At 36.7% G+C, this 25,275-nt stretch overlaps 3 protein-coding genes across 11 annotated transcripts; 1 reads left to right on the top strand and 2 right to left on the bottom strand.

Annotated features, from left to right (window-relative positions):
- Positions 1-2,121: 2,121 nt before the first annotated feature.
- Positions 2,122-3,026, bottom strand: LOC142552706 (21 kDa protein). The gene is given in 2 exon segments (XM_075662473.1): positions 2,122-2,640; positions 2,642-3,026. Coding segments are annotated over 2 exon segments (612 nt in total). The 5' UTR covers positions 2,927-3,026; the 3' UTR covers positions 2,122-2,313.
- Positions 3,027-8,543: 5,517 nt separating this feature from the next.
- LOC142552707 (protein POLLEN DEFECTIVE IN GUIDANCE 1-like) lies at positions 8,544-24,989 on the top strand. 8 transcript variants are annotated; one of them, XR_012821859.1, is made up of 11 exons: positions 8,544-9,251; positions 10,832-10,983; positions 19,513-19,616; positions 20,825-20,913; positions 21,017-21,090; positions 21,926-22,076; positions 22,175-22,342; positions 22,618-22,715; positions 22,817-22,939; positions 23,084-24,066; positions 24,410-24,609. XR_012821859.1 is itself a non-coding variant. In XM_075662476.1 (11 exons), the coding sequence occupies exons 1-11, from the start codon at positions 8,717-8,719 to the stop codon at positions 23,260-23,262; spliced, it is 1,575 nt and encodes a 524-aa protein (XP_075518591.1). In that variant the 5' UTR covers positions 8,545-8,716; the 3' UTR covers positions 23,263-24,609. The 8 variants fall into 8 exon arrangements, 3 of the variants coding, with proteins under 3 accessions (XP_075518591.1, XP_075518592.1, XP_075518590.1); XR_012821860.1 differs by having other exon boundaries at positions 23,084-23,476; positions 23,568-24,609; XR_012821861.1 differs by having other exon boundaries at positions 23,084-23,476.
- On the bottom strand, positions 11,139-17,915 carry LOC142552708 (uncharacterized). 2 transcript variants are annotated; one of them, XM_075662478.1, is made up of 2 exons: positions 16,269-17,915; positions 11,139-11,558 (listed from the first exon to the last, which is right to left on the bottom strand). In XM_075662478.1, exon 1 carries the CDS (start codon positions 17,024-17,026, stop codon positions 16,382-16,384), a length of 645 nt encoding a protein of 214 aa, XP_075518593.1. In that variant the 5' UTR covers positions 17,027-17,915; the 3' UTR covers positions 11,139-11,558; positions 16,269-16,381. The 2 variants fall into 2 exon arrangements, with proteins under 2 accessions (XP_075518593.1, XP_075518594.1); XM_075662479.1 differs by having other exon boundaries at positions 11,139-11,561.
- Positions 24,990-25,275: the final 286 nt, after the last annotated feature.

Genomic DNA, 25,275 nt, shown 5'->3' on the forward strand with positions numbered 1-25,275 from the left:
TGGGCAATATTTGACATTTGTGTATTGTTTATCCGAATGAGTCGAGTCCAGTCGATGCAAAGATTTGTCACGCATGCTTGCTCTTTCCTCTATATATTTACAGCTCAAGCACAGCTCCTAATTAAGGTTGATATTTTGTTTTGGTTTGGTCTTTTTTCTTTTTCTTTTTCTTCATTTTTTAAAAAAATTTAAGTTGAAAATATATATAAATTATAATTTTTTATGGATTTAATCGGACATATATTTTCCTAATTCTGCGTATCCTTGAATTGCATAAATGATATTACAAGTGAGTTGTTTTCGAAATATAATCAAACATCGCATGAAAGGTCTAAATTAATATTTACAAATAAGATTACATGTGCATGATAATTAGGACATCCTTTATACATTTGAGATATTTGAGACGAAAAATATATGATTTTGATTTCACCGTAACAACCAAAATATTGGACAACTTAAGTACGCATTATGATTAAAAGAGGAAAAATAACAATAAACTTGTGTTTGCTTAGAAAAAGGAAAATAACAGTGAATTATAAAGTAATAAATTCAAGATACTTAAAAGATAATTTAATTTTACACACCTTCGGTCCTTGTTGATCTGTCAATTTCTCCTCCAAAAATATTTTTTAATCAGACACCATTTAGTTCAAACGATGGAGATACGAATGATATATAATACATGAATGATAAATCCACATAACAGAAAATATAATGATTTCCATAACTAGTAGTCATCTCTTAAGATAATCAAATAAAGGGTAATTAGATATATGCCAAAGAACATAATCGAATGAAGCAAGGGTGGACAATTAGTCAGTAATATACAGAGAGTACTTGTTAGAAAGAAATTCTTCTGAGATAAGCTTAATGGTATATATATAATATTCTAGATCGATAAAAATAATCAAGAATAGGATTAAAAAAGAACTATATTTGGTGTTTGTCGTATATTTATCCACTGACTTGGTATGCAGTTTCTCTAGATTTCCAGCTCAAACAAAGCCATCGAAACTTCATTTTTTTTATTCACATGGAAAAGCAACCACGAATTCAAATATTTGAAATGTCTCAAAAACCAACTGCTACACTGGATTCGGTAAATGATGAATAGCTTGGCTATTTGGCTTGCCCACTCAAGGTTGGAGTCGTTAAAATATATATATATATATAATTGATTCTAAAATTTGAGATTATATTTCAGATTTGAAATTTGGATGTCATAGTCGAAAACTCTTATTTGTAATTGCAGAATCTCTGTGGGGCCTGACCTGATTATGCAATGCATAGTGATCCAAATAGCCAAATACGGGGACCTCCTCTTCTGCAAACATCATCCTTTCTTTCCACCAAAAATTGGTATTTTTTAATTCAATTTCCTCAATTATTGTACTGCTTGATTATTGGATTATTAATTAAAAGACAAGCATTAGGTGCATATTATTAGGAAAACAGAGGCATGAATGTTAAAAAGTCGTGTTATCTATCGGCCGGTGGAATCTATCTACGAAGAATTGAAAAAACAAAAAATCACCTCCATAAAGTGCCATTAATAAACTACCACAACTGAGTATATAAAATTTCATATTTGGAAAATATATTTTATAAAACGAATTAAATGTCTGATCATGATAAATTAGGACCATATATATATATACATATAGAACACACACACACACACACACTGGCGGGGGATGGAAAAAGATAATTTCATGAATAATGGAAAACAAGCTTTTAATGACTGTCATATATAGTAGTTAGTTTCACTTTTTGTAAATAAATTTGTATTATTAACAAATGATTTTTGCACGTCGATTTAATTAACACAATGTAGTAAAAAAAAAATAAAAATATGAAGCATGCCACGTTACAGTTCGAATTTTTCTCAATTTACCTACACGTTGATATGAATACATATCTACAATATATTTAACTAGAGTTTCGGTCTATTAATACCAACGCTTTGGTCTCTTGGTGTTGGGGGGATCTCAATAAAAAAAAATCATTATTTACCTAACATCAATCATGTTCCACATTTTTCTTATCGCCTATTATTTAATTTAAAAAACAATTTCATTCTCTTTTTTTTTGGGACGCATCCATGATCCCAATAGCATATTTACTTTCTTAATCTGTTTGGATCCAAATATAAATTACATAATTATCCACGTAATGGAAGCATGTACACATCATATACACACACACACACACAAAAACAAACACACACCCTGGTTTGATTAGCTCACAAATCAAACTTGATCCGGAAAGGCAATGATCCTTAATTAGAAAACACAATCAGGGGGCCATAACCTAATTAGAATTAGCTACAAAACTATTCACTAGAGCAAGTGCATTGCTCGTCACCTTCTTAACCTTCACCACACGATGGCACACGTCCGTCTTCACCGGCCCGTCCGCCACATCCTCGAATCCGTCCGTACACGTCTCCTCATTCGTCAGCGCTGCGCTCATCCACGTCTGCACATTGCTCATTTCGAACGCCAGCTCTTCTCCCTCTCCTTTAAGCCGGCGCATCTGATCCAGAGACCCGCGCATCTGGTCCACCGCGTCGCCGAACACGCTAAAGCAGTCGTGAAGCGCGGCGCCGGCGCGGGGGTCGGGTCCGTAGTCCCCGCGGCTCGGTGAGGTTGCGGATGTAAACGGCTAAGCGGTTCGCTCTGGAGAGGCTCACGCCGATGGCTACGCGAGCCAGGCGGGCTGGGTTTTCTTGCACGGAGTCGGCATAGCTGACTAGTGAAGTGTAGCATAAGTCGGGGTATTGGGTGGTGTGGCAGCTCGTGCGGATATAGTCGGTGGCATTTACGGTAGAATTAGCGCCGGCCTCGGCGGAAGAAGGGCGGAGGTGGAGGTGGAAGAAGAGGGTGGTGGAAAAGAGATGGACTAGTAATAGTGGACGTAACATTTTCTTATACAAACTTGGTAGATAATGTGAGTTGATTTTGAGCCTCACGGTAAAGACTTGAGAGGATACGGCGAAGAAAATTGATTCTGAATGAGATGAGGGCTGCATAAAATGGATACATATATATAGTGCCAATTGCATATATTTATTTGACAAAATTGCCCGTCGATCGTACAGAAGCACATGTTTCCTAATTTGATTTGTTTTGCACAAATTTTTCAATAACAGAAAAATATATTTGATTTGTACAACTTTCCAACGTTACAAATCGAAATAGTTTTGCTATTTTATTAATGAGACATTAGACAAATGTCTCCTCTTTCTCTTGTTTTGATTAACACCTATTTTGCTTCAACTATATATATTATATTATAACAAGTAAAAACCGTATTTTTGCTCAAATATATTTTTATCTTTTTATGATTTTGATATTTTATGTTTTCAGTTTTAATATTAGTCATGTAATCATACGCCAATATAATACCGACATCACATTAACATCATGTCGAAAATTTTATTAAAAAAAAAATGAGGTTATAACTTTATAAGGATGCGTAACATCGCGGCTAAATACAAGTGATGTTTCACACAGCTGCGACCACTTATTTTTACACGTATGGTTGTGATACATTCAGGACAAATCCTTCTCCGCCGTAGTTTGTTTTTCATGTGAGCATCAATTTTTGGAACCTTTTGTTTTCATCCAATAGTTCAAAATTATTCTCATAATTTTTTTGTTTGATTCCGCGGCGAAGATTGACCGATTGTTTTCGATTTAACGGAAAGTTCAGAAAATAAAAAAAACATTGATATGATTAGAAGAAGATCTGCAATAACTGCTATGTTTCTATGGAAAAATATATTCAACGGTAATAACCGCTAACAAACTCAACAACGAAAATAAATGGTCAGACCGTTGAATATTCCTCAACACATAATAATTAATTAATTAATTAATATTGGATTCCGAAATCAATGCAAGTCATTTGCAATTGACAAGAGCAATACATGGATTATTTTAATATTCTATTTTACTGTTGATTAGATGTTAGAGTGGCGAATATTGCCCTCTCCGCAAATATAACGAATATCATTTATAATAATATTTGTTTGGGGTTCATGCTTGACCTCACATTTTTCTTTAATGCAATATTGGTGACAATTAGATATTTATGACGATGGTATTACCTTCAAGTAGGTTGAAATAAACCTTATTTTACGCTCGATTTAATTTACAAAATGATTTTCAAATATATTACATAAAATACATTTAATTATTTAGGATCAACAACTTAATTTAGTAATGAAAATGGGTTCGGAATAATAATAAAAAATCCTCCCAGGGAAACCAACATGGTGAGCTAACTTTGTGGTAGGTTGGTCACGTAAACAGGCGTGCGTGCAGTAAAAAAAGAGAATAGCAAACATACTTTGCTTTCGCCGCCTGTTTCTGTGCATGGCCTTCTTTGATTGAGGCTATCGATATATTTCAAAGGGCTAGCTTAACATTCACAGATATCTCAAATACATATCTACTGATTAATTAAGTTATTTACATACAATGGTTCAGGAATTGTATAGAGATTGTTTTGTGTTTCTTAATCCAAGTGTTCTTTTCAATTCTTATTATGAATGAAAAGACCCCAACCATGAGAGGTCTTTCCCATGATAAGTTTGACCCGACCCGAACTCGTATTAATGTTGAATCATGTGTAAGATGAGAGAAAAGAGCTACTCGATTTAATGGGATAAGAATGTCTATTTTCCAAAGTGTAAACCATGAAATAAAATAAATATTTTACGAGTACGATGTGGGTGGAAAGAAATAGGACACTTTTTTAGGGTGTTCAATATATTAGAGAGAATAACAAACGTCATCGTACACATGTTGTTGGCACAAAACAATTTCAAGCGTTAAGCATGCATTCTAAGGCTTAACTTTAACACGTCCCGGGCCCGATTGATGCCACACTTGTCCTTTTATAAATCTTGCTCATTTTTCGTTATTCTTCCTTTTTTTTTTCTTTTTTCTTTTTTTCCTAACTAGTTTCTTTTATGACATAAGTAAATTTGTGGGCTCAGCATGAGAAATAAGGCCAAAAAAGAGTCTCAGATTTCAGAAAACAATCTTCTCTAACATTTTTGTGTAACAACATGTATATCACTAATAAAAATTTATCCGAGCCAAATCAGCAACCGGAAACATACAAATTTAAATAGAATGCAATATATACATAAACAAATTAGAAATAATATCTTTTATGTTATCTTGGAAGAAACTTTATCGGAGAAGGCAAAACCGATTGTTAGATTTTCTAAACTAAGAACAATCGGTAAGATATTGAAACTAACTCAACTTTCTCGCGCTTCAATTCCATATCAGGGTAAATTTAAATAGCAGCAGTTAATTTTTTGGTCTATAGTATTTTTGTGGTTTTGCGATTGATTCTTTTTTAAAAAATACATGTATAAGTAAAGTAAGTCGCAATTAATCCATCAATCCTGCCACTTTCCACTAAAGTTTTAAAGTCTATCGATGTTGGATACTTAAATGAATCTTTTCCACTTTTGAAGAAGCATTTTCATGAGAGTCTCATCCCACAATTCACGGCATCTCAAGAGGGTTTTTTCTTTACAGAATAATTCGAAATTTATCCAGATATTTAGCTATTATTTTAAGATAAATTCACACTGTTCAAAGTTCAAACAACGAAAAAATGTTGACGTGCATGATGCTGCACTGGATTTTCCTATGTTATACCTAGAGTGTTTATATCCCATTATGCTGTGAAGTTTCGCCATTTGGATAATCAACTCTGTTGGTCCCACGTACGGAATTTGAGATAATAAAATCCGAAAATAAAGAATAAACTGGACACTGAGATTTACGTGGAAAACCCCTAAAAATTATTAGGGTTAAAACCATGGGCAAGATGAAAAGAATTCCACTATAATATTTTGTGGTGTACAACTCACTCACTGTGTTTCCAAAGAGAACACACACTCTCTTAATACAGGAGAACAAACACCTCACAAATATTATAGAACTAAGCACTCAAATGCTTATAAGATGAGAGAAAACTCGAAGAAGGGATGATTTCAGAATGAAATGGGGAGCTTTATTTATAGAGGCTCTTGACCGTGTGAAGACGCGTTTTATACGCGCTTCCGTCTTCTGAATTATTCAAACAATCAAACAGCCCACGTTTCTTTTGCCAATTCAATTCAAATATGCAAACATTGATGACCGCATCATTTAATATTCTTGTCGAGAAACTCATGATATCGATCTTTCACTTATAATATGAGGGACATGCATGATCTAAAGATATTGGGACGTGTGGAGAATTACCCCATATTAGAATAAACTAATCCAAATTTATTTTTAAAAAAGGAAAAAATAACAGTATAGCAATAGTTAAGATTTTGATGATCTTGTTGGCTGCATAACATGATTTCTCACACTAGCCAGGCAGATGCCCCGTTAAAATTTGGACTTTCTTAGGGCATCTTCTTGTATTTATTTATAGGGGGAAGTGACAAGCTTATCCAAGATAAAATGATCTCATAACGACCAAAGTGGAAATGAGTAACGTGAGATGCATGTACACCTAGCGTTATAATCGGTTTATATTTACAAAAATATCACACAAGTGGAAAAATAGCTACCGCAAATCATGCCACTTTTGTGCGAGTGTGAATCCCAAAACACATCTTTATCGGATCTGGAAAGCGAAAAAAATTATGTTATATGATTGATACGGATAACAGTAATTTCATATCATATGTGCAATGAATTTCGAGACAACTTTTATATACGCTAGGTACGTAGGTCAAATCCCACGACAAATGATATTAAGCAAAGAGTGAACGCGACAAATTGGGTCAGTTTACATATCATAAGCTTCCTAAGCTGCAGAAGCTGAATCATCGACCTCATGTTACAATGCACCAGGGAATGGCTGTTGTGGCGTGGGAGACTCCGACGGGGGTGCTCACGATGATATATAAACATTCAATAGATTTTTAAAAACTGACAATTTAACCTAAATTCAATAGATTTTAAATAATTCTGATATGCCGTCCATTCACAAATAATAATTGAATTAAATTGAGGTCTTCATTATGTTAAAAAATGCAGCTAACAAAGTGCTTTTTTTTAATTTTCATAATGTAAACGATATAAATTCCTAATTTTAGTTGAATGTCACATCGTGGTGTGGAATAAATTCCAATCCCTTTTTGACATATGCAAACAAATTTAAATCACATGAGGTGGGAAATAGACTGGCTTTGACACTTCGACGTCAAGAAAACAGGGTCTCGTGCATGAAACTGAGATATCTAACCTAACTAAGGTCTATTTAGTCTGTTTGGTTTATAAGGTACTGCGTTGCCATAGAAATATAATTTTTTCGTATTGAAAAGTAGACGAATTTCATTATCATAAACAAACAGAAATCCCAATAAATCGTAATTATATAAAGTTTTCCGGGTTGGGTAATTGGAAAGGAAAAACTTAGTTTAAATGGATTGTAATTTAAAGACCAAGCTTGGAGAGATTAATGATTAGTTTATTATAAATCACCCGTAAATATAGGGACAATCAGGTGTGATGGAACTATTGTGGTAATGGGAAAGTAAACTCGGGAACCTGATTTAGTGGCTTACATTAAGCGGCTTGGACTAGACGACGTACGTGGGGGCCATGAATATGATATATTATTCTGGGATAAATGGTATTAAACAAACCTTAAGTAAATGAATCAAGCAAAACAATGTTGAAAGGAAAAATTAAACTCGTGACCAATTTATCTCGTACTTTACCGACTCTATCAACTTGAACATCTCATTCTCACGAGACCATGATAAAATGTTATTCTCTTTCACATCGGTGTTTTTCACCAAAAGTTCACAAGTCGCGAAAATTTATAAAATGATTAATGTGTTAAGATTAAATATTTTTGTTGTAGTGACGACAAAACGATAAAAAAAAAGTTCATGATAGATTTTTCTCACCGGAATATTCTGAATCGTAATACAACATTTATATAAAAATAACTAAAATTGGTATAAAACCAGGATTGAGATATACGAAGGACCAAATACATCATAATCATATGGCTAAAATAATATTTTGCCTATCGTTTTATATTAGATTAAAGATAAATATAGTGTTAAAATAACATAAACGTCGTGTATCGACTACATCCTAAACAAAAGCCCCCATGAATAACTGATTTTACTCTCATTATACAAAGTTTTTTCCCTCAAACATCCATTCCACGTACTATTATTGTTCTTATGACAAAAAAATAATAAAATAAAACCTAAATACATAATTAAATCAGGAAAAAATTAATCTAATATCATTATACTTGTACAAAAAATTTAATTGATAAAAAATAAGAAATACATGTAGATATATATATTATATCGATAGCACACAAGATATTCCTAGTTATTTATTTAAAATGCCAACGGCCCAATTCGTTCAATTTGCCCAATAAGCCCATTAGCGATATACTTGTGTTCATCGATGGAACTATAAAATCCTCATATTTAATAATATAAAATAAAATAATACATATGTAATATAAATATAAATGAAAATAAATGTTAAAAAGAGACTCAAAATACGGGGAAACTCTGCCCCAAAATGTAAGGCATTGTCCAAAGTGAACACATACGTGTCCCTCCTCCATTGGCTAACGCCGCGTCACCTCCATTTCCGCATTACGGATCTCCACTTGTCTAACGTACCTGAATAGTTAAGCGTTTTACTCGGCAATGCCCACGAAATCCGGTGGCCGGAGGCTGCCGTTTGACATCCTCACGATACCCCAAAACGAAGACAATTTGTCCGCGGCAATCTTCTCGTCTGCACAGAATGACACCGCCTCTTCTCCCTCTCGCAGGAAGAAGAAGAGGAGGAACAAGAAAGTAAAAACGATCTCCGAGGTTTCAGAAAATTCAGTAACTAACGGTGAAATTAAGAATTATAGTTATACGGTGAGTAGTACGATAGCGGAGGAGATTGAGAGCGAGGCGAATCGCGTGGTGCATGCAGTTACACCGCAGTTCCGGGAATTGAGGCAGAGGAATGTTAGTAGCGTGATCAATGGAGGTGAAACTGCGATCTCTTTGGCGAGTGAGGAGAGAGGTAGTGGTAGAAAGGAAGACAATGGGGTGGAAGGAGTTGATGTGAAGAACGAGGGAGTTGGGAATGAAATCAAATCGGATCAATGGATGCAACTGAAGGGTGGGAAATTGCAGAAGGAGGTGTCACTGGACTGGAAGAAATTGATGGCTGAAGATTTCAATTGTGAGTCCATCTTCTTGATGTGTTTGTTGACTTCTCGTATCCTTTTTGGATGTGGAAAGTGCTCTTTGAAAGTCCGGCTACCATTTTTCTTGATTGAGTGACGGTATATTGGGAGTTTATGAGAGTAGCTAATGGATAATGCAAAACCTAACTCGCTGATAAATATACTGATATTTTGACATGGGATAGGAAAAATGAAGAGGGATACTTGAGTGGGAAGGCCATCTAGATGGTGGCTAAAATTACTGCTTTTTGTGCAGTCTGTAGTTGTGATAAGCTTAAAACTTAGGAGCCTCTGTCTTAGAAGCTATCTGGATTGAATTTGATAGTGATGTTGAACGGGATGCATGCAATTTGTGGTTTCTAAACACAGGTGAACTGATACGAGGTTTTATCCACCTTTGAATATCTATGATTGAAGTGATTAAATGAAGGAAGAAAACTGATCATGTAGTTTATGCTTTTGCATAATTGTTATCTTTACTTGCATTAACTCAGGTTACTGGGACCTAAAATGGAGTTATGAAGTGATCCTTGGATTATTCTTTATGGATCTTACTTGCTAACTAGACAATTACATGTTTCATCCCTTCCCTTATGAGATTTTTCCTTTGTCCCTTGCTTTGTGTTTGGGGCTTGTTTCACATTTCATCCAATGCTTTAGGCTGATAACACATTTGGTCTCATCATTTAAAATTTGTGTAGCATTTTGTTCCGTTTCATCGGAATTTGTTATGTCAATTTGCATGTAAATGGGGGTGAAGTCTGATATGATACACTGTTGGGAAATGGGACCAAAAGTGATGTCAACTTAAAGCTCAGGAAAATGTGTTGAAAAACCCCGAGTTCGGGATGGAAAAAGTACAAATTTTCCTCTTTCAAAATTAGAATTTAAAATCCTTATAACTTTCCTTCTAAATGTATCCTTTGTGTTGTCTGTAGATTTTTCTCATCCACTTTGGGCACTTTTGAGTCCTGTATGTTATGTGAAAAAACTTCTAACAACCCTGGAGAAATTATCTTAAATTATGTAACGAGGTTCTCACTATATTTTGAGATAGTTTGAAAAATGACCTTCGCCAAACTTTCTTTTAAATTGTAATCTTTCCTTAAAAGATTTTACAAAATTACCTTTAAACATACATGAAAAACAAAGGCCAAATAAAAGTTTAAAGTTGAGAAAGTTAGATTCAAATTCATGGTAAAAATGGCCATTTTGTTAAATATTTCCTAAATATATTTTTAGCTGGTATTTAAAATAATGAATAATTTCATCATGAACTCCGAATTTTTTCGTGCGATGTTGTGCTATAGTTGATTATTCTGTTTATAACTAAAGACTGATGCTTCCTAGATGCTGTAATTTTATATGGTGATACCGATTAGAGTATTTCTCCTTTTTCTGGTGCCTATTTTCATTCTTTACGTTTGGTTCCTACATGATTGACAAGTTGTCCATTGTCTTTGCTGGTAAGGTAGAATACATTTTCCAAATGACATGCTTTGTGTTTTTATCTCTCATAATTTTTTCCCCCTTTTTTTCCTGTCCACTAATCCAAGGCATTACAATTTCCTCTCAGACACATTACATGTGGAGAAGTCGCCGATGAAATATTTTATGGAAGAAATGAATGCTAGAAATTCCTTAAGAAGCACTACCACACTTAGCAATGATAAAGAACGAGAAAGAATTTATGATACTATTTTCCATTTGCCGTGGCGTTGTGAACTGGTAAAGTTATCTGATTTCATCCTCAAGCATCATGATTGGACTTGTTCTCTAAATTTCTGTTTGCCAATTAATGGTTTTATTGTTGATCGTGGTTTTATAGATTTAAGCTTTGAGTCATTTGTATCATTCTCTATTGGTGGAATAAGGCTGTCATGGCCCGTGCACTTAGTTAATATTTAATTACCACACAACAAGGATTAAATGGTGTAAACAGCGAAAACGAGTTTAAAATGTTCATTAGGGCCTACAGAAATTTCGGCATGACCTCCCTGTAAGTAGGACATCCCAAAAATTTCAAAACACAACAATAACAATATACGCTCGAAAATAACACCAGGTTCACAATCACCACACAAAACATCCTACAGCCGCACTGGCCAGGACTAGACGCAACATACCACAAATAAAATCCAAAACAACATAAAACCATACAGCTACACAGGGCATCTCACTGGCAAATGTATCAAACCAGCATAATATATATATAAATATCTGGGAACTCTGACACCAACCGACTGACTACTGGGTACCACTCGCTGACGCTCCACCAGACGCGTCAAAACCCCTGGAATGACCTGCTATGTCATCAAAACAACCACAACATCAAAAGAAAACAGGGGTCGGACCCCAGTACGACAAACCAGTAAAATCACGACGTAAATAAAGGACATGTAATAATATCAAGTAAATGCAATGCTATGCGATGCATGAATGGTAACAATGGAATAACGGATACCAAATGGAGTCCAAACGAATAGCATCATCAACAGTAACAGTGGCCACCCGTGCCAGGAATGCAGCATCAAATCGCCGCTCGTCCATGCACGTAGCATCGGGAATGCGAGTAGCTAAGTCGCTCGTCCCTAGCTGTCATCTGGGAATGTGGCTAATCCTAATCCACTCGTCCCTCTGATGGCTCAATATCTCAACAGAATCAACATAAATAGCCGTCAAAGGAGTCAAGGCTCAATATGTTATGCCAACATAATTAATGCATGAATGCATCAAAATAAACATTCAATGCACATAATAGCAAACAACATTCACCGAATATTCTTACACGCCAATATAAGCGTCATAATGATATAGGTTTGAACGTACCTCAATTGCAACTTACAATACCACGGCAAATTCTTAAGGACTATCGAATGAAACTCGTCCAACGATAAAACCTACAATATAAATTCGCTATACACTTCAATATACTGCATTCCAAACAACTAAACCAAAATAAATCGTCTCGGTTAAAATTCGAAATCCGGGCAGCCTATATAACCCTTGTACAATCTGAATTCAAGCTTAATGCCTCAAGAAACGAAGCTAGAATGCACAACGATAATTTCGCAAAGGTGGCTCGCCGGAACAAGTTGCCGGAAATACTGTTCACGCCGGAAACCTAGCTGGAAATTAGGGGAAAAACTCAATTCTTCACTTTTATAAACTAATACACCAAGAACAACCAAAATTCAAAGTCCAAAAGCTTACCTAAACCGAATCGAAGCTACGCGCACTGCTGCTGGAAATCAAGCCAAATCAAACTCGATAACTTCCGATTCATGGTAGGAAATACTCTAATAGAAAGGAGGAAGAAGAGTGCTAATCGCTGCACTAAATTTTTCGGCCGCTGGCAGCGCTGCGCGAAGACGGCAGAAAACAGAAAGAAGACGACGAGCAAGGCTGGGGAAAAGTTTCTGGAAATGAACGATCTGATTATTCTATCAATTGGGTTTGGGTATTTGTAATAAAAATGGGAAATGGGCTGGGCTTATTTTAAGTATTGGGCCTCACATTCTCCCCTACTAATAAAAGATTTCGTCCTCGAAATCTAACAAACACAACACTGATATCCACAACATTACATCTGATAATACATAGGAAATTCAGAATACATCGCGTAATTCATTACATTTCAAACAAATGAGGCCATTCTTGTCGCATCTTTGCCTCTAATTCCTATGTAGATTCTTCTCTTCCATGTCTACTCCATTGTACCAAAACCAATGGAATCGTCTTGCTCCTGAGCTGTCTTTCCTTACGGTCCAAAATTTGCACTGGATGTTCAACATAGCTAAGGGAACTGTCCAACTCCACATCCTCGACATTCAAGATATGAGACGGATCTGGCTCATACTTCCGCAACATAGATACATGAAACACATTATGTATCAAAGACAAACTCTGCGGCAAATCCAAACGATACGCCAATGTGCCAATCCTCTCAACAATCATATACGGATCAATATAACGCGGAGCTAACTTCCCTTTATGTCCAAATCTCATAGTACCTCGGAATGGTGATACTTTCAAGAAAACATAATCGCCCACTTGGAACTCTAAAGGTCTACGCCTTTTATTAGCATAACTGGCTTGACGATCCTGGGCAGCTTTCATCCTTTTCCTGATCAATTCAACTTTATCTTTCATTTCTTGAATATATTCTGGTTTTGACATCTGTCTTTCTCTTACATCATCCCAACATATCGGCGATCTGCACTTTCTTCCATACAAAGCTTCAAATGGTGTCATACCGATTGTTGCCTGAAAAATATTATTGTAAGAGAATTCAACCAAAGACAATGATTCTTGCCAACCACCTTTGAAATCCATCACTACTGCTCGTAACATATCCTCTAGAGTCTGGATGGTTCTTTCTGACTGACCATCTGTCTGCGGGTGATAGGCAGTGCTAATAGCCAACTTTGAACCCAAAGCTGATTGCAAACTTCCCCAAAACTTCGAAGCAAATCTTGGATCACGATCGGATACTATGGTTACTGGCACACCATGCAATCTTACTATATGATCAATGTACAGTCTCGCCATTTTCAAATAAGTACAAGTACGATCATACGGAATAAAATGAGCTGATTTAGACAATCTATCAACAATCACCCAAATCGCATCACAACCACGATTAGAACGAGGTAAATGTGTCACAAAATCCATAGCAATGTGCTCCCAGTTCCACTGTGGCACTTCAAGACTATGTAACATTCCACCAGGTCTCATTCTCTCGGCTTTAACTTATTGACATGTTAAACATTTAGCCACAAAATGAGAAATATCTTTCTTCATACCTTCCCACCAATAATGAGCTCTCAAGGTATGATACATCTTTCGAATTCCTGGGTGAATACTGTGTCGACTACAATGTGCTTCCCTTAGTATGGCTTCTTTCAGATCTATCAAATTAGGAACCACAAGTCTACCATTAAAGCGCAGACTACCATCTGAAGCAACACTAAACTTTTCTGTCTGACCTGTTCGAGACAATTCTTTCAATCTATGAATATGCGGATCGGTCTTCTGTGCTGCTTTGATTCCTGACAAAATCTGTGGCTCGACTTGAATAGATGACACTATAAAGTAGTCTCCACTGATCTGATAAGTCCATCCTGAAGTTCCCAAGTGCTCGTGAACTTTAGAGATAGTCAAAGATGTCAGCATAGCATTATGAACCTTCCTGCTGAGAGCATCTGCAACAAGATTCATTCGCCTTGGTTGATACTGAATCTCACAATCAAAGTCTTTAAGTAACTCCATCCATCAACGTTGTCTCATGTTCAAGTCAGGCTGTGAGAAAAGATATTTAAGGCTCTTGTGATCCGAATAAATCACAAACTGCTCACCGTACAGATAATGACGCCATAACTTCAATGCAAACACAATGGCAGCCAACTCTAAGTCATGAACTGGATATCGGGTCTCATGCGGCTTCAACTGACGAGAAGCATATGCAATCACTCGCCCATTTTGCATTAGAACACATCCAAGTCCATTTAGAGATGCATCTGAACAAACAACATATCCACCTGAGCCTGATGGCAAAGCTAGCACTGGAGCTGTTGTCAACTTTTCCTTCAAAGTTTGAAAACTTGACTCACATTCATCAGTCCACACAAAACGTCGATCTTTTTGCGTTAATTGAGTCATAGGCCTTGCTATAATAGAAAATCCTTCAATGAAACGCCTATAATATCCTGCCAATCCCAAGAAACTGCGAATATCGGAAATATTCGTCGGTGTTGGCCAATTGATAATAGCTTCCACTTTACTAGGATCCACTGATACTCCTTGAGCTGATATAACATGACCCAGAAATACAACTCTGTCCAGCCAGAATTCACATTTAGAAAATTTTGCATACAATTGCGCTGCTCTGAGTGTCTGGAGGACCAACCTTAAATGTTCTCGATGCTCCTTCTTTGTTTTCGAATAAATCAGAATGTCATCTATGAAGACAATAACAAATCTGTCTATAAATTCTCGAAAAACACGATTCATCAAATCCATAAAAACCGCAGGAGCATTAGTCAATCCAAAAGGCATAACTAGAAATTCATAATGCCCATAACGTGTTCGAAATGCTGTCATCGGAACATCTTTCTCTCGAACTCTAAGCTGATGGTAGCCAGAACGGAGATCGATCTTTGAATACACTGATGTACCTTGCAACTGATCAAACAAGTCATCGATACGCGGCAGAGGGTACTTATTCTTCACAGTAGCTTTGTTCAACTGCCTGTAATCAATGCACATTCTCATCGTTCCGTCTTTCTTCTTTACAAACAATACCGGAGCTCCCCAAGATGACATACTTGGTCTAATATAACCTTTTTCCAGCAAGTCCTGCAATTGCTCTTTGAGCTCTTTCAATTCCGCTGGAGCCAAACGGTATGGTGCTCTAGAAATAGGATTTGTCCCGGACACCAACTCAATGCTAAAATCTATATCCCTCTGGGGTGGAAATCCAGGAATTTCATCGGGAAATACATCAGGGAATTCCTTGACAACAGGAATATCAGAAACTTCAAATCTTTTTCCCTGTGTCGCATCAACTGCATAGATCATGAATCCTTCATTTCCTGTCGACAAGATTCTAAACATTTCCATTGCTGACACTAATGGAATACGTGATTGCGAATCACTACCGTAAAAATTCCATTTACTGCCATAATACGGTCTGAATCTGACAACTCCATGGAAACAATCGACGGTAGCTCGATAATTAGACAGAGTATCCATTCCCAGAATACAGTCAAAGTCAGACATATCTAGCTTGATGAGATTAGTTATCATAATATTATCATCGAATCTAATCACACAATTCAGAATTATCTCATGAGACATCAAACATACATCGGCAGGTGTAGAGACTGACACAGTATCTATCAACGGAGTAGCAGCAATCTCATGCTCATCAACAAATACAACAGATACAAATGAATGAGATGCTCCTGTGTCTATCAGTATACGAGCAGGATGATCAAAAATAAGACAGATACCTGCGATAACTCCGCCCGGTGCGTCTTGAACTTGATCCTGGGTTAAAGCATGAACTCGAGCCTGCTGTGGCCCTGGGAAACGCTGCTGTGCAGAACCTCTAGGCTGAGGATAGCTAGACTGCTTGAAAAGACTGAGTCGGAACAAAAGGCCTAGTTGCTTGTCCTCTAAAATCCTGACCAAACTGAGGTTGCTGAAATTGTTGTCTCACTGCATTCGGACATACTCTAGCATAATGTCCAACTTGTCCACAGATATTACAAGATCCATGAACTCCCGTACACTGAGTGCTGAAATGCTTACCACCACAACGATCACAAAATACTCCACCTGGGGACCCAACTGAACTTCCACGCTGACTGCCAGAACTAGAAGAACTGCTACGAGTCTGTTTCTTGAAGTGTTTTCCTTTGGCCTTAAAATTTTGCTGCTTTGGTTGCTGATAAGACTGCGAAGGCTGATACGGCAGTAAAGGACGGTATAGTGGTGCACCAACTGGCATCGGCACATTGCCCCCGAAACTTTGAGGAATACCTGGTTGAACTAACTGTGGTTTTGCCAAAAGTAAACTTGCCTCCACATTCTTGGCTTTCTCAACAGCATCGGCATAATTAACAGGCGCTCCAGCTACCACTAAAGTACAAATGGTTCGATTCAATCCTTGCATAAAATGCGATAGCTTGTTCCGATCACTGCTAGCAACATGAGGAACATAGGCAAGAAGCGCTGAAAATTGAGAGGCATACTCCACTACAGTCATATTACCTTGAGTCAATCTATTGAATTCAGCTTCCTTGGCCGAATAGTACGAAGATGGTGAATACTCTCGAGCAAACTGAGCGCAAAATACATCCCAAGTAACTCTTTCACCTGATTCTTTCAAAGCTTCCTCAGTAGTTTCCCACCATAACTGGGCTCGGTCTTTTAATTGACAAATAGCCAACTTAAGCTACAATTCAGGGGTGTACTCCAACATATTGAACAAACGCTTCATACTTTTTAGCCAGGCTATAGCTTTCTCACCATCTTCATTCCCAAAGAATCGAGGAGGACGCATGTTCTGAAATCGGGATATCACTAGTATCATTTCACACATTCCTCTAGTCAATTGATCCACTTCATGCTCCACGTTAACATTTCGTGCTTCACCACGAGGACGACGACCTCGTCTTCCCCAATCAGTCTCGTTAAGTCCTCTCACATTAGGAGCTTCAGATTCCTGAACAACTTCTTTTCCTTTTCTACCCTTACGTCCCGGTGCCATCTACAAGACACAAGGATTTAATCCACAGGCAGAAAAATAATCGGCTGAGTATAAGAGCATAAACTTAAACTAATACGCTCTAGTCATGCAGATACAATTAATTCAAAACATATAAACAAGTAAGAGCAAATAATCAAACACATGCACAATCATTTTATTTGTGTCTAAACTCGAGTGTCCTACACTCTAATTCGAGCGTATCCCAGTTACGCTCTGATACCAAACTGTCAGGGCCCGTGCACTTAGTTAATATTTAATTACCACACAACAAGGATTAAATGGTGTAAACAGCGAAAACGAGTTTAAAATGTTCATTAGGGCCTACAGAAATTTCGGCATGACCTCCCTGTAAGTAGGACATCCCAAAAATTTCAAAACACAACAATAACAATATATGCTCGAAAATAACACCAGGTTCACAATCACCACACAAAACATCCTACAGCCGCACTGGCCAGGACTAGACGCAACATACCACAAATAAAATCCAAAACAACATAAAACCATACAGCTACACAGGGCATCTCACTGGCAAATGTATCAAACCAGCATAATATATATATAAATATCTGGGAACTCTGACACCAACCGACTGACTACTGGGTACCACTCGCTGACGCTCCACCAGACGCGTCAAAACCCCTGGAATGACCTGCTATGTCATCAAAACAACCACAACATCAAAAGAAAACAGGGGTCGGACCCCAGTACGACAAACCAGTAAAATCACGACGTAAATAAAGGACATGTAATAATATCAAGTAAATGCAATGCTATGCGATGCATGAATGGTAACAATGGAATAACGGATACCAAATGGAGTCCAAACGAATAGCATCATCAACAGTAACAGTGGCCACCCGTGCCAGGAATGCAGCATCAAATCGCCGCTCGTCCATGCACGTAGCATCGGGAATGCGAGTAGCTAAGTCGCTCGTCCCTAGCTGTCATCTGGGAATGTGGCTAATCCTAATCCACTCGTCCCTCTGATGGCTCAATATCTCAACAGAATCAACATAAATAGCCGTCAAAGGAGTCAAGGCTCAATATGTTATGCCAACATAATTAATGCATGAATGCATCAAAATAAACATTCAATGCACATAATAGCAAACAACATTCACCGAATATTCTTACACGCCAATATAAGCGTCATAATGATATAGGTTTGAACGTACCTCAATTTCAACTTACAATACCACGGCAAATTCTTAAGGACTATCGAATGAAACTCGTCCAACGATAAAACCTACAATATAAATTCGCTATACACTTCAATATACTGCATTCCAAACAACTAAACCAAAATAAATCGTCTCGGTTAAAATTCGAAATCCGGGCAGCCTATATAACCCTTGTACAATCTGAATTCAAGCTTAATGCCTCAAGAAACGAAGCTAGAATGCACAACGATAATTTCGCAAAGGTGGCTCGCCGGAACAAGTTGCCGGAAATACTGTTCACGCCGGAAACTTAGCTGGAAATTAGGGGAAAAGCTCAATTCTTCACTTTTATAAACTAATACACCAAGAACAACCAAAATTCAAAGCCAAAAGCTTACCTAAACCGAATCGAAGCTACGCGCACTGCTGCTGGAAATCAAGCCAAATCGAACTCGATAACTTCCGATTCATGGTAGGAAATACTCTAATAGAAAGGAGGAAGAAGAGTGCTAATCGCTGCACTAAATTTTTCGGCCGCTGGCAGCGCTGCGCGAAGACGGCAGAAAACAGAAAGAAGGCGACGAGCAAGGCTGGGGAAAAGTTTCTGGAAATGAACGATCTGATTCTTCTATCAATTGGGTTTGGGTATTTGTAATAAAAATGGGAAATGGGCTGGGCTTATTTTAAGTATTGGGCCTCACAAAGGCTGTATCTTTGATTTTACTTAATAGGATACTATGATGTCAATTGTTTGTTTAGAAGTGGAACACTCCCTTTATACATGTCTTGTCATAAAAACACTTTATGTTTTCTTTGCAGCTTATCAATATTGGTTTCTTTGTGTGCTTTGATTCATTTCTTTCGCTCTTAACCATCATGCCAACAAGGATTGCTATGACGATTTGGAGGCTTCTTAAAACCAGGTCAGTGCCATCTCTCACAGACAGCGCCTTTTGAGTGATGTGATATGTTATGATACATCAAATTGTGACAAAAGATTCCACTGAATATCTATTTAAAGAACTTTGGCAATTGGCCGCACCCATGCAATCATGTGGCACATGCATACAATCATATTTGGTTGTGTTCTCATCAAAGTGTGGCAGCTTTAGCTCGTGATATTCAGTTGGTCTAATTGCAATAATTTGATTCAAATCTAGTTTGCTTGGAAGACTGTCAAGTTAGATTTAGACTACAGTTCAGGTTTGGGAAATTTGGTGTTTCAGAGTCTGCATTGTTTTTAACGAGCATTTGTTTTTTTTAGCATAAATGCTTTGCTTCTATCAATTGAATTTGTTTTCTCAGCCTATCACAAAGTAGAATAGGCAAGTTGAGTTCTGATGTTGTCATGCTCCCAGTACTGCTTGCTAGCTGCACAGGTTGCCTGCAATTTTAGTGTGGCACATCCATGTTTCTGGAATCTCCACACATTTTAGTGTAACCACAGTGGAGCAAATTTGATGAACAATCTATTATCCTTCGCATTTCTTTTTCTTTCGACTTTTCTGCTCATATTAACTCATGAATTGTGTGTTGGGTGGCAGACAATTAATATGTACTGAGTATATATGTATTGTCGACCATCACAGATGTTGTTTGTCATGAACCATAACGAAACAAATTGGTGACACAATGTAACTGCCTGACCTCTTAATGCAATGATCTATCAGTTAGTATGGTAATTATATGCTATATCTAACTCAGTTGTTCGGACAGATTTTTTCAAAAATCGAGTTACCGAATGTAAGATATAGATTCTAAGTTATATCTATGAAAATAGTTGGAAAAATACGTTTTCTGGGATCTAAATGTAATATAGGGAAGTGAAATAAACATTCCTAGAAAGTACGTTATCCTAGTGATGAGCAAAAGTTTTATGAATCATGGCAGTATAGAATTTGAATGCCCTTGATATTAGGAAATGGGTTGGCAGAACCAAGCTTTTGTTTCTGATTCATTCTTAACATTCTTGTTCTTGCAGTGGGATTGCTCTCCCATCTTTTCTCATTGCTCGTACTTTATGTAGATTTAAAATTTGGATGCCATGAATTTGTGGTGTCATAAACATCAGTCAGTTATTTTTCTCAAGGGACCTTATAGGTTTAGCATAATTTAATCATGCTTGTGGCAGGCACTTTGAGAGGGCTTCATCAGCGGAGCTGTCTGATTTTGGCTGCTTTGTTGTCCTGGTCTCTGGAGTCACTCTATTACAACAAGCAGGTTTTGTAAGAATAGTAAATCTGTACTTGTTTTCCAAGTGTTTCAAAGAATTTCAGTATTAATTACACTATGTCGATGTATTGTTCTTTAACTTTTTACCCAGATATCAGCTTGATATATCACATGATTCGTGGTCAAGGAATTATTAAACTCTACGTAGTCTACAATGTTTTGGAGGTAAGCGAATTAACTAAGGCAAGCATGATAATTACTTGTGGTCTTTTGATAACTTGTTTCCATAATTATTTTTAATGACTGAAAAATGTTACGGGAGTTTTATGATTTGTAGAAGCATACTTATGGTGTTCGGAACAGTTGTGAACTGTCTTTGGTTTGGTATGTAATGAAGAATGTACGATATTAGATGTGGATACTTGTAGCATCAAACGAAGTTTAGACTTCTTTTTTATTGTAGACACCCGTGATAAATTTTATTTATTGCCAAAACAAATTTCCTGGATCTGACCACTCATTTCATCTTGTTCTCATGCCATTAAAACCATTTCTGCACTCCTAAAACACCCCAAAAAATAACCAATAACAATATTTATTTCTAATTCCTGAAAATAGTCATTCAGATGATGTATATTTAGCTTATATGTGTTCGATTTGGCCATGTGGAATGTTGTAAAACTACGGTTCAAAAAGGCCTGGAAACATATTAAACGAATTTAACTTTAATTGTAAAATGTTAAAGAGTATTTCTTAGAATTTCAAATGCCTGAATAAAATTTCCTGAAGGAAAGCCATGACCACTAGATAAAGATACTTAGTCATGAATCATGATGGCTGCATTCATGCTGCTATTCACAGTTATCATGTAAACCATTCCTTATGACATATGTGTTGAAGTTACTTGACAATCAAAATGGTCACATCCTTGTTGCTATTCACTATTTAATTTAAAGATTCCATCATGGGTTTTTTTGTTGACCTTCGTGGTTTTAGTTTGAATTATTTCTGGTTTGCTGTTGCATATACAATTTGTTTGATATTGCCCTTTGGATGTCAGATATTTGATAAATTATGTCAAAGTTTTGTTGGAGATGTGATGCAAGCTCTATTCAATTCAGCGGATGGACTTGCAAACTGTTCACAAGAAAACATGCGATTTTGGCTGCAGAGATTTATTTTGGACGAAGCATTGGCAATCGTTTCTTCAAATATCCTTGTCATCATATGATTTTATCTACTTTTTGTTACTTGTTTTTTCTTTCTATTGTCAAGACTTTCATCAATGCGGGTCCTTAACTCCCCATACTAGTTCATTCATTTATCTTATTAGCTCAGGCGGTTACGTTGTCAACATGTATAGTTGCTCACAATAATGCTTTGTTTGCTATGCTTGTATCTAACAATTTTGCGGAGATTAAAAGCAACGTATTCAAACGTTATAGCAAGGATAATCTTCACAGTATGGTATATTTTGGTGAGTATTGTTTTTCATCTTCCTTTTTAAATGCTTAGAATTATAATGCCGTTTAGCTAGTTTTTCTTTCCCCTGTGATATACATTCTGCACTTCCTTCTAAATCAGAATATTAACACGGATGTTGAATTGGAATAGTACTCATTATTATTCATTTGTTCACTGAACACCAATAAAAGTAAGCCTGTGATATGAAAATATCATGATTATTTTTTTCTTTTTGAAGTATTAGTTTTATGTCTAATACTCGTTCTGTCTCTGATTGCTCACAACCAGATTCGATTGAGCGGTTCCACATCTCAGCATTTATATTATTTGTTTTAGCTCAAAATATACTCGAAGCTGAGGGTCCTTGGTTTGAAAGTTTTATCAGTGTAAGTCTCAAGTTGCGAACATTTATAAATTGATAATCTAGTGTAAGAACAATGAAAATTGTGCATTTGAAGTTCTTGAATATTTTTTCTGAATCATGCAGAATGCACTAGTAGTTTACTTTTTTGAAGTGATGATTGATGTAATAAAACATTCATTCGTCGCTAAATTCAATGATATAAAGCCCATTGCATTCTCGGAATTTTTGGAGGATCTCTGCAAACAGGTAGATTTTTCTACAAATTGGCAATATATATTTTTCATCAATCATACTGGGTTGTCTTTACCTGCTACTCATAATAATTATGATAAAGGTTTACTATATGATCTTGGATATATTTTTCATTTCTGGGCTTTGTTCTTTTGTTAGATATTAAATATTCAGACTGAAAATGCGAAGAAGAACCTAACGTTTGTTCCTTTGGCACCAGCTTGTGTGGTAAGTATAACTAACATCTCATTTAAAATTTCTCTACTCTTATTTCTGTTGTATGCGATGTCAAATTCATCATGTTCCATTTGATGAACATTCATTAGCAGAAAAATTGACAGGGTTGGATTTTCTGTTGCACTTGTTACCTACTGACATGTTTTTATGGGGTAACAAGAGAGACCACACGAGATTATTCCTCCATCATCATACCCATACCACCCCTCATTTGCAGAATCCCAATCATCCAATGCCACCATCATCAGCCACTTCGGTGGAAATCTTGCCTCCACCACATAAAGCGTCCAAATGCATTTTACCAACTAAGAAATGGTTAGTTTCATGAATGTGATGTGTTCCCTTGAACAATCAAATTATTCTTTATGCATCAGAAAATGACTCCATACCGATTAAAAAATTGAAGATGACTCCAAAAACAACTTAGAAGATGGGGTTGGTGGTGGTAGAGAATTTGGCGGTGAACAATGCGAAGGCTACGGTGGTATCTGCAGACAAGAGGGAATTGTGGCCCGCGTTAGAGGCAGTTAGGGTGAATAGTATGGCTGTGGCTTCAATGGACAAAATGGTATGGCGGTGGGGGACAAGTTAGCGCTGCTATTGTGGACACGGTGGCAACCATAGCAGTGGCAGGAAGAGAGGTTTCTTGATTGCATCCGAGATGGTGGAACACTGGTTGAGTTTGTGATCGAGGTTATGGCATTGGTGGTGTGGGCAGAATGGTGCTATAGGTGTCAGGTGGTGGTTGTATCGGAGGATGTGTTTTGCAGAATATCTAGAGTCTCTTCCTTTATCGTAAACACATGTCAATGGTTCATTGGAACAGGCTCAAAGGACATAAAATCCAAACCGGAATTGATATTGACACGAGAGTGGATTCCAATAGCTCAGCTGCTAAACTTACAGTTAATTTTGCTTTTCACTAAAGATTTCCCTTCCTGTTTGTTGATTATGTGCTCTGGTTGTTGGAATGAAACAATTCTTCTTTTCAGCGTGATAAGTCGAGGAAGGACAGAGAAAACATAGAACAAATTAATTACGTGGTTGGGCTGTAAGTCCTTCCCACTGTTAAATTCTGAAGGCTAAAAGACTAATGATTCATGTGTTAGTATTTTAACACAATCAATAAATGGGAAAATATACTCTGGTCAAAATAAAATCGCATTTTATATCTGTCACATATTTGCAGATAGTGATGATATCTAATCTGATTTTATTGTCCTAACAGTTAATTATGTTTATGCTCAGGTTATTCGAGTTTTGCAGCCGGTTTACGCAGCCCATCTCCCATATAATCCCCTTCCATGGAGAATTTTTTGGATTTTTTTACTGTTTTCCATGACTCTGGTGATGTTAGTTAGTCTAAAGTTAATGATTGGGATTGGCCTTCAGAAACATGCTAAGTGGTATGTTAAAAGATGCCAAAAAAGGAAACTTCATTCAGACTAGTTCTTTTCTACCAAATCCATGAAGGGGCAGCTTGAGCTTTGCTGTGATAGATTTATACTCACTGATCTGAGTCAAAGTTAACTGGCATGCCGAGACTGTTTATGATGATTGGTTCAAACAGGAAACTTGGTTTCAAATGTTTAGAGGTTTATTGCTGTAACCATGGATGGTATGCCCTTCCAATTTTGTATTATTATTACATCATGTGACAGAATTTGATTTTGGTTTCTGCGCTATGGCCACACGAACAGGATATGTTGATAGCAATGAAATATTGAGAAATTTTGGTAGACTTGCAAAAGCATTCTTAAATACGATTTTACCTTTTAAAAAGTTGCGTTATTTGTCTCAACACAGTTGAATTATGTGGATTTGTTCTATTGATTTATAATTTACTCAGGTGAGAGCAAAAGAATAGAACTTATAAAGATCTTTATTGTTTACTTTCAAGAATATGTAGAATCGTATTTCTGCGATATGGATTACCTGTTTGCTCGGAAGGATGTAAAACTTAGAAGTAGACCAGCTCGGAGTGATCAAGGTAAAACTTGCAGTTGTTTACGTTTTAATTTATTGTTCTCTTTTACTATTAAATTTAATGTGTAACATAAACTTGATGATTAATTTCAATTTATTAGCTTTTCCGAAAATAAGTTTAGTTTGTC

The sequence above is a fragment of the Primulina tabacum genome, chromosome 8 (genome assembly GCF_025594145.1).
Source record: "Primulina tabacum isolate GXHZ01 chromosome 8, ASM2559414v2, whole genome shotgun sequence".
Lineage (NCBI taxonomy): Eukaryota > Viridiplantae > Streptophyta > Magnoliopsida > Lamiales > Gesneriaceae > Primulina > Primulina tabacum.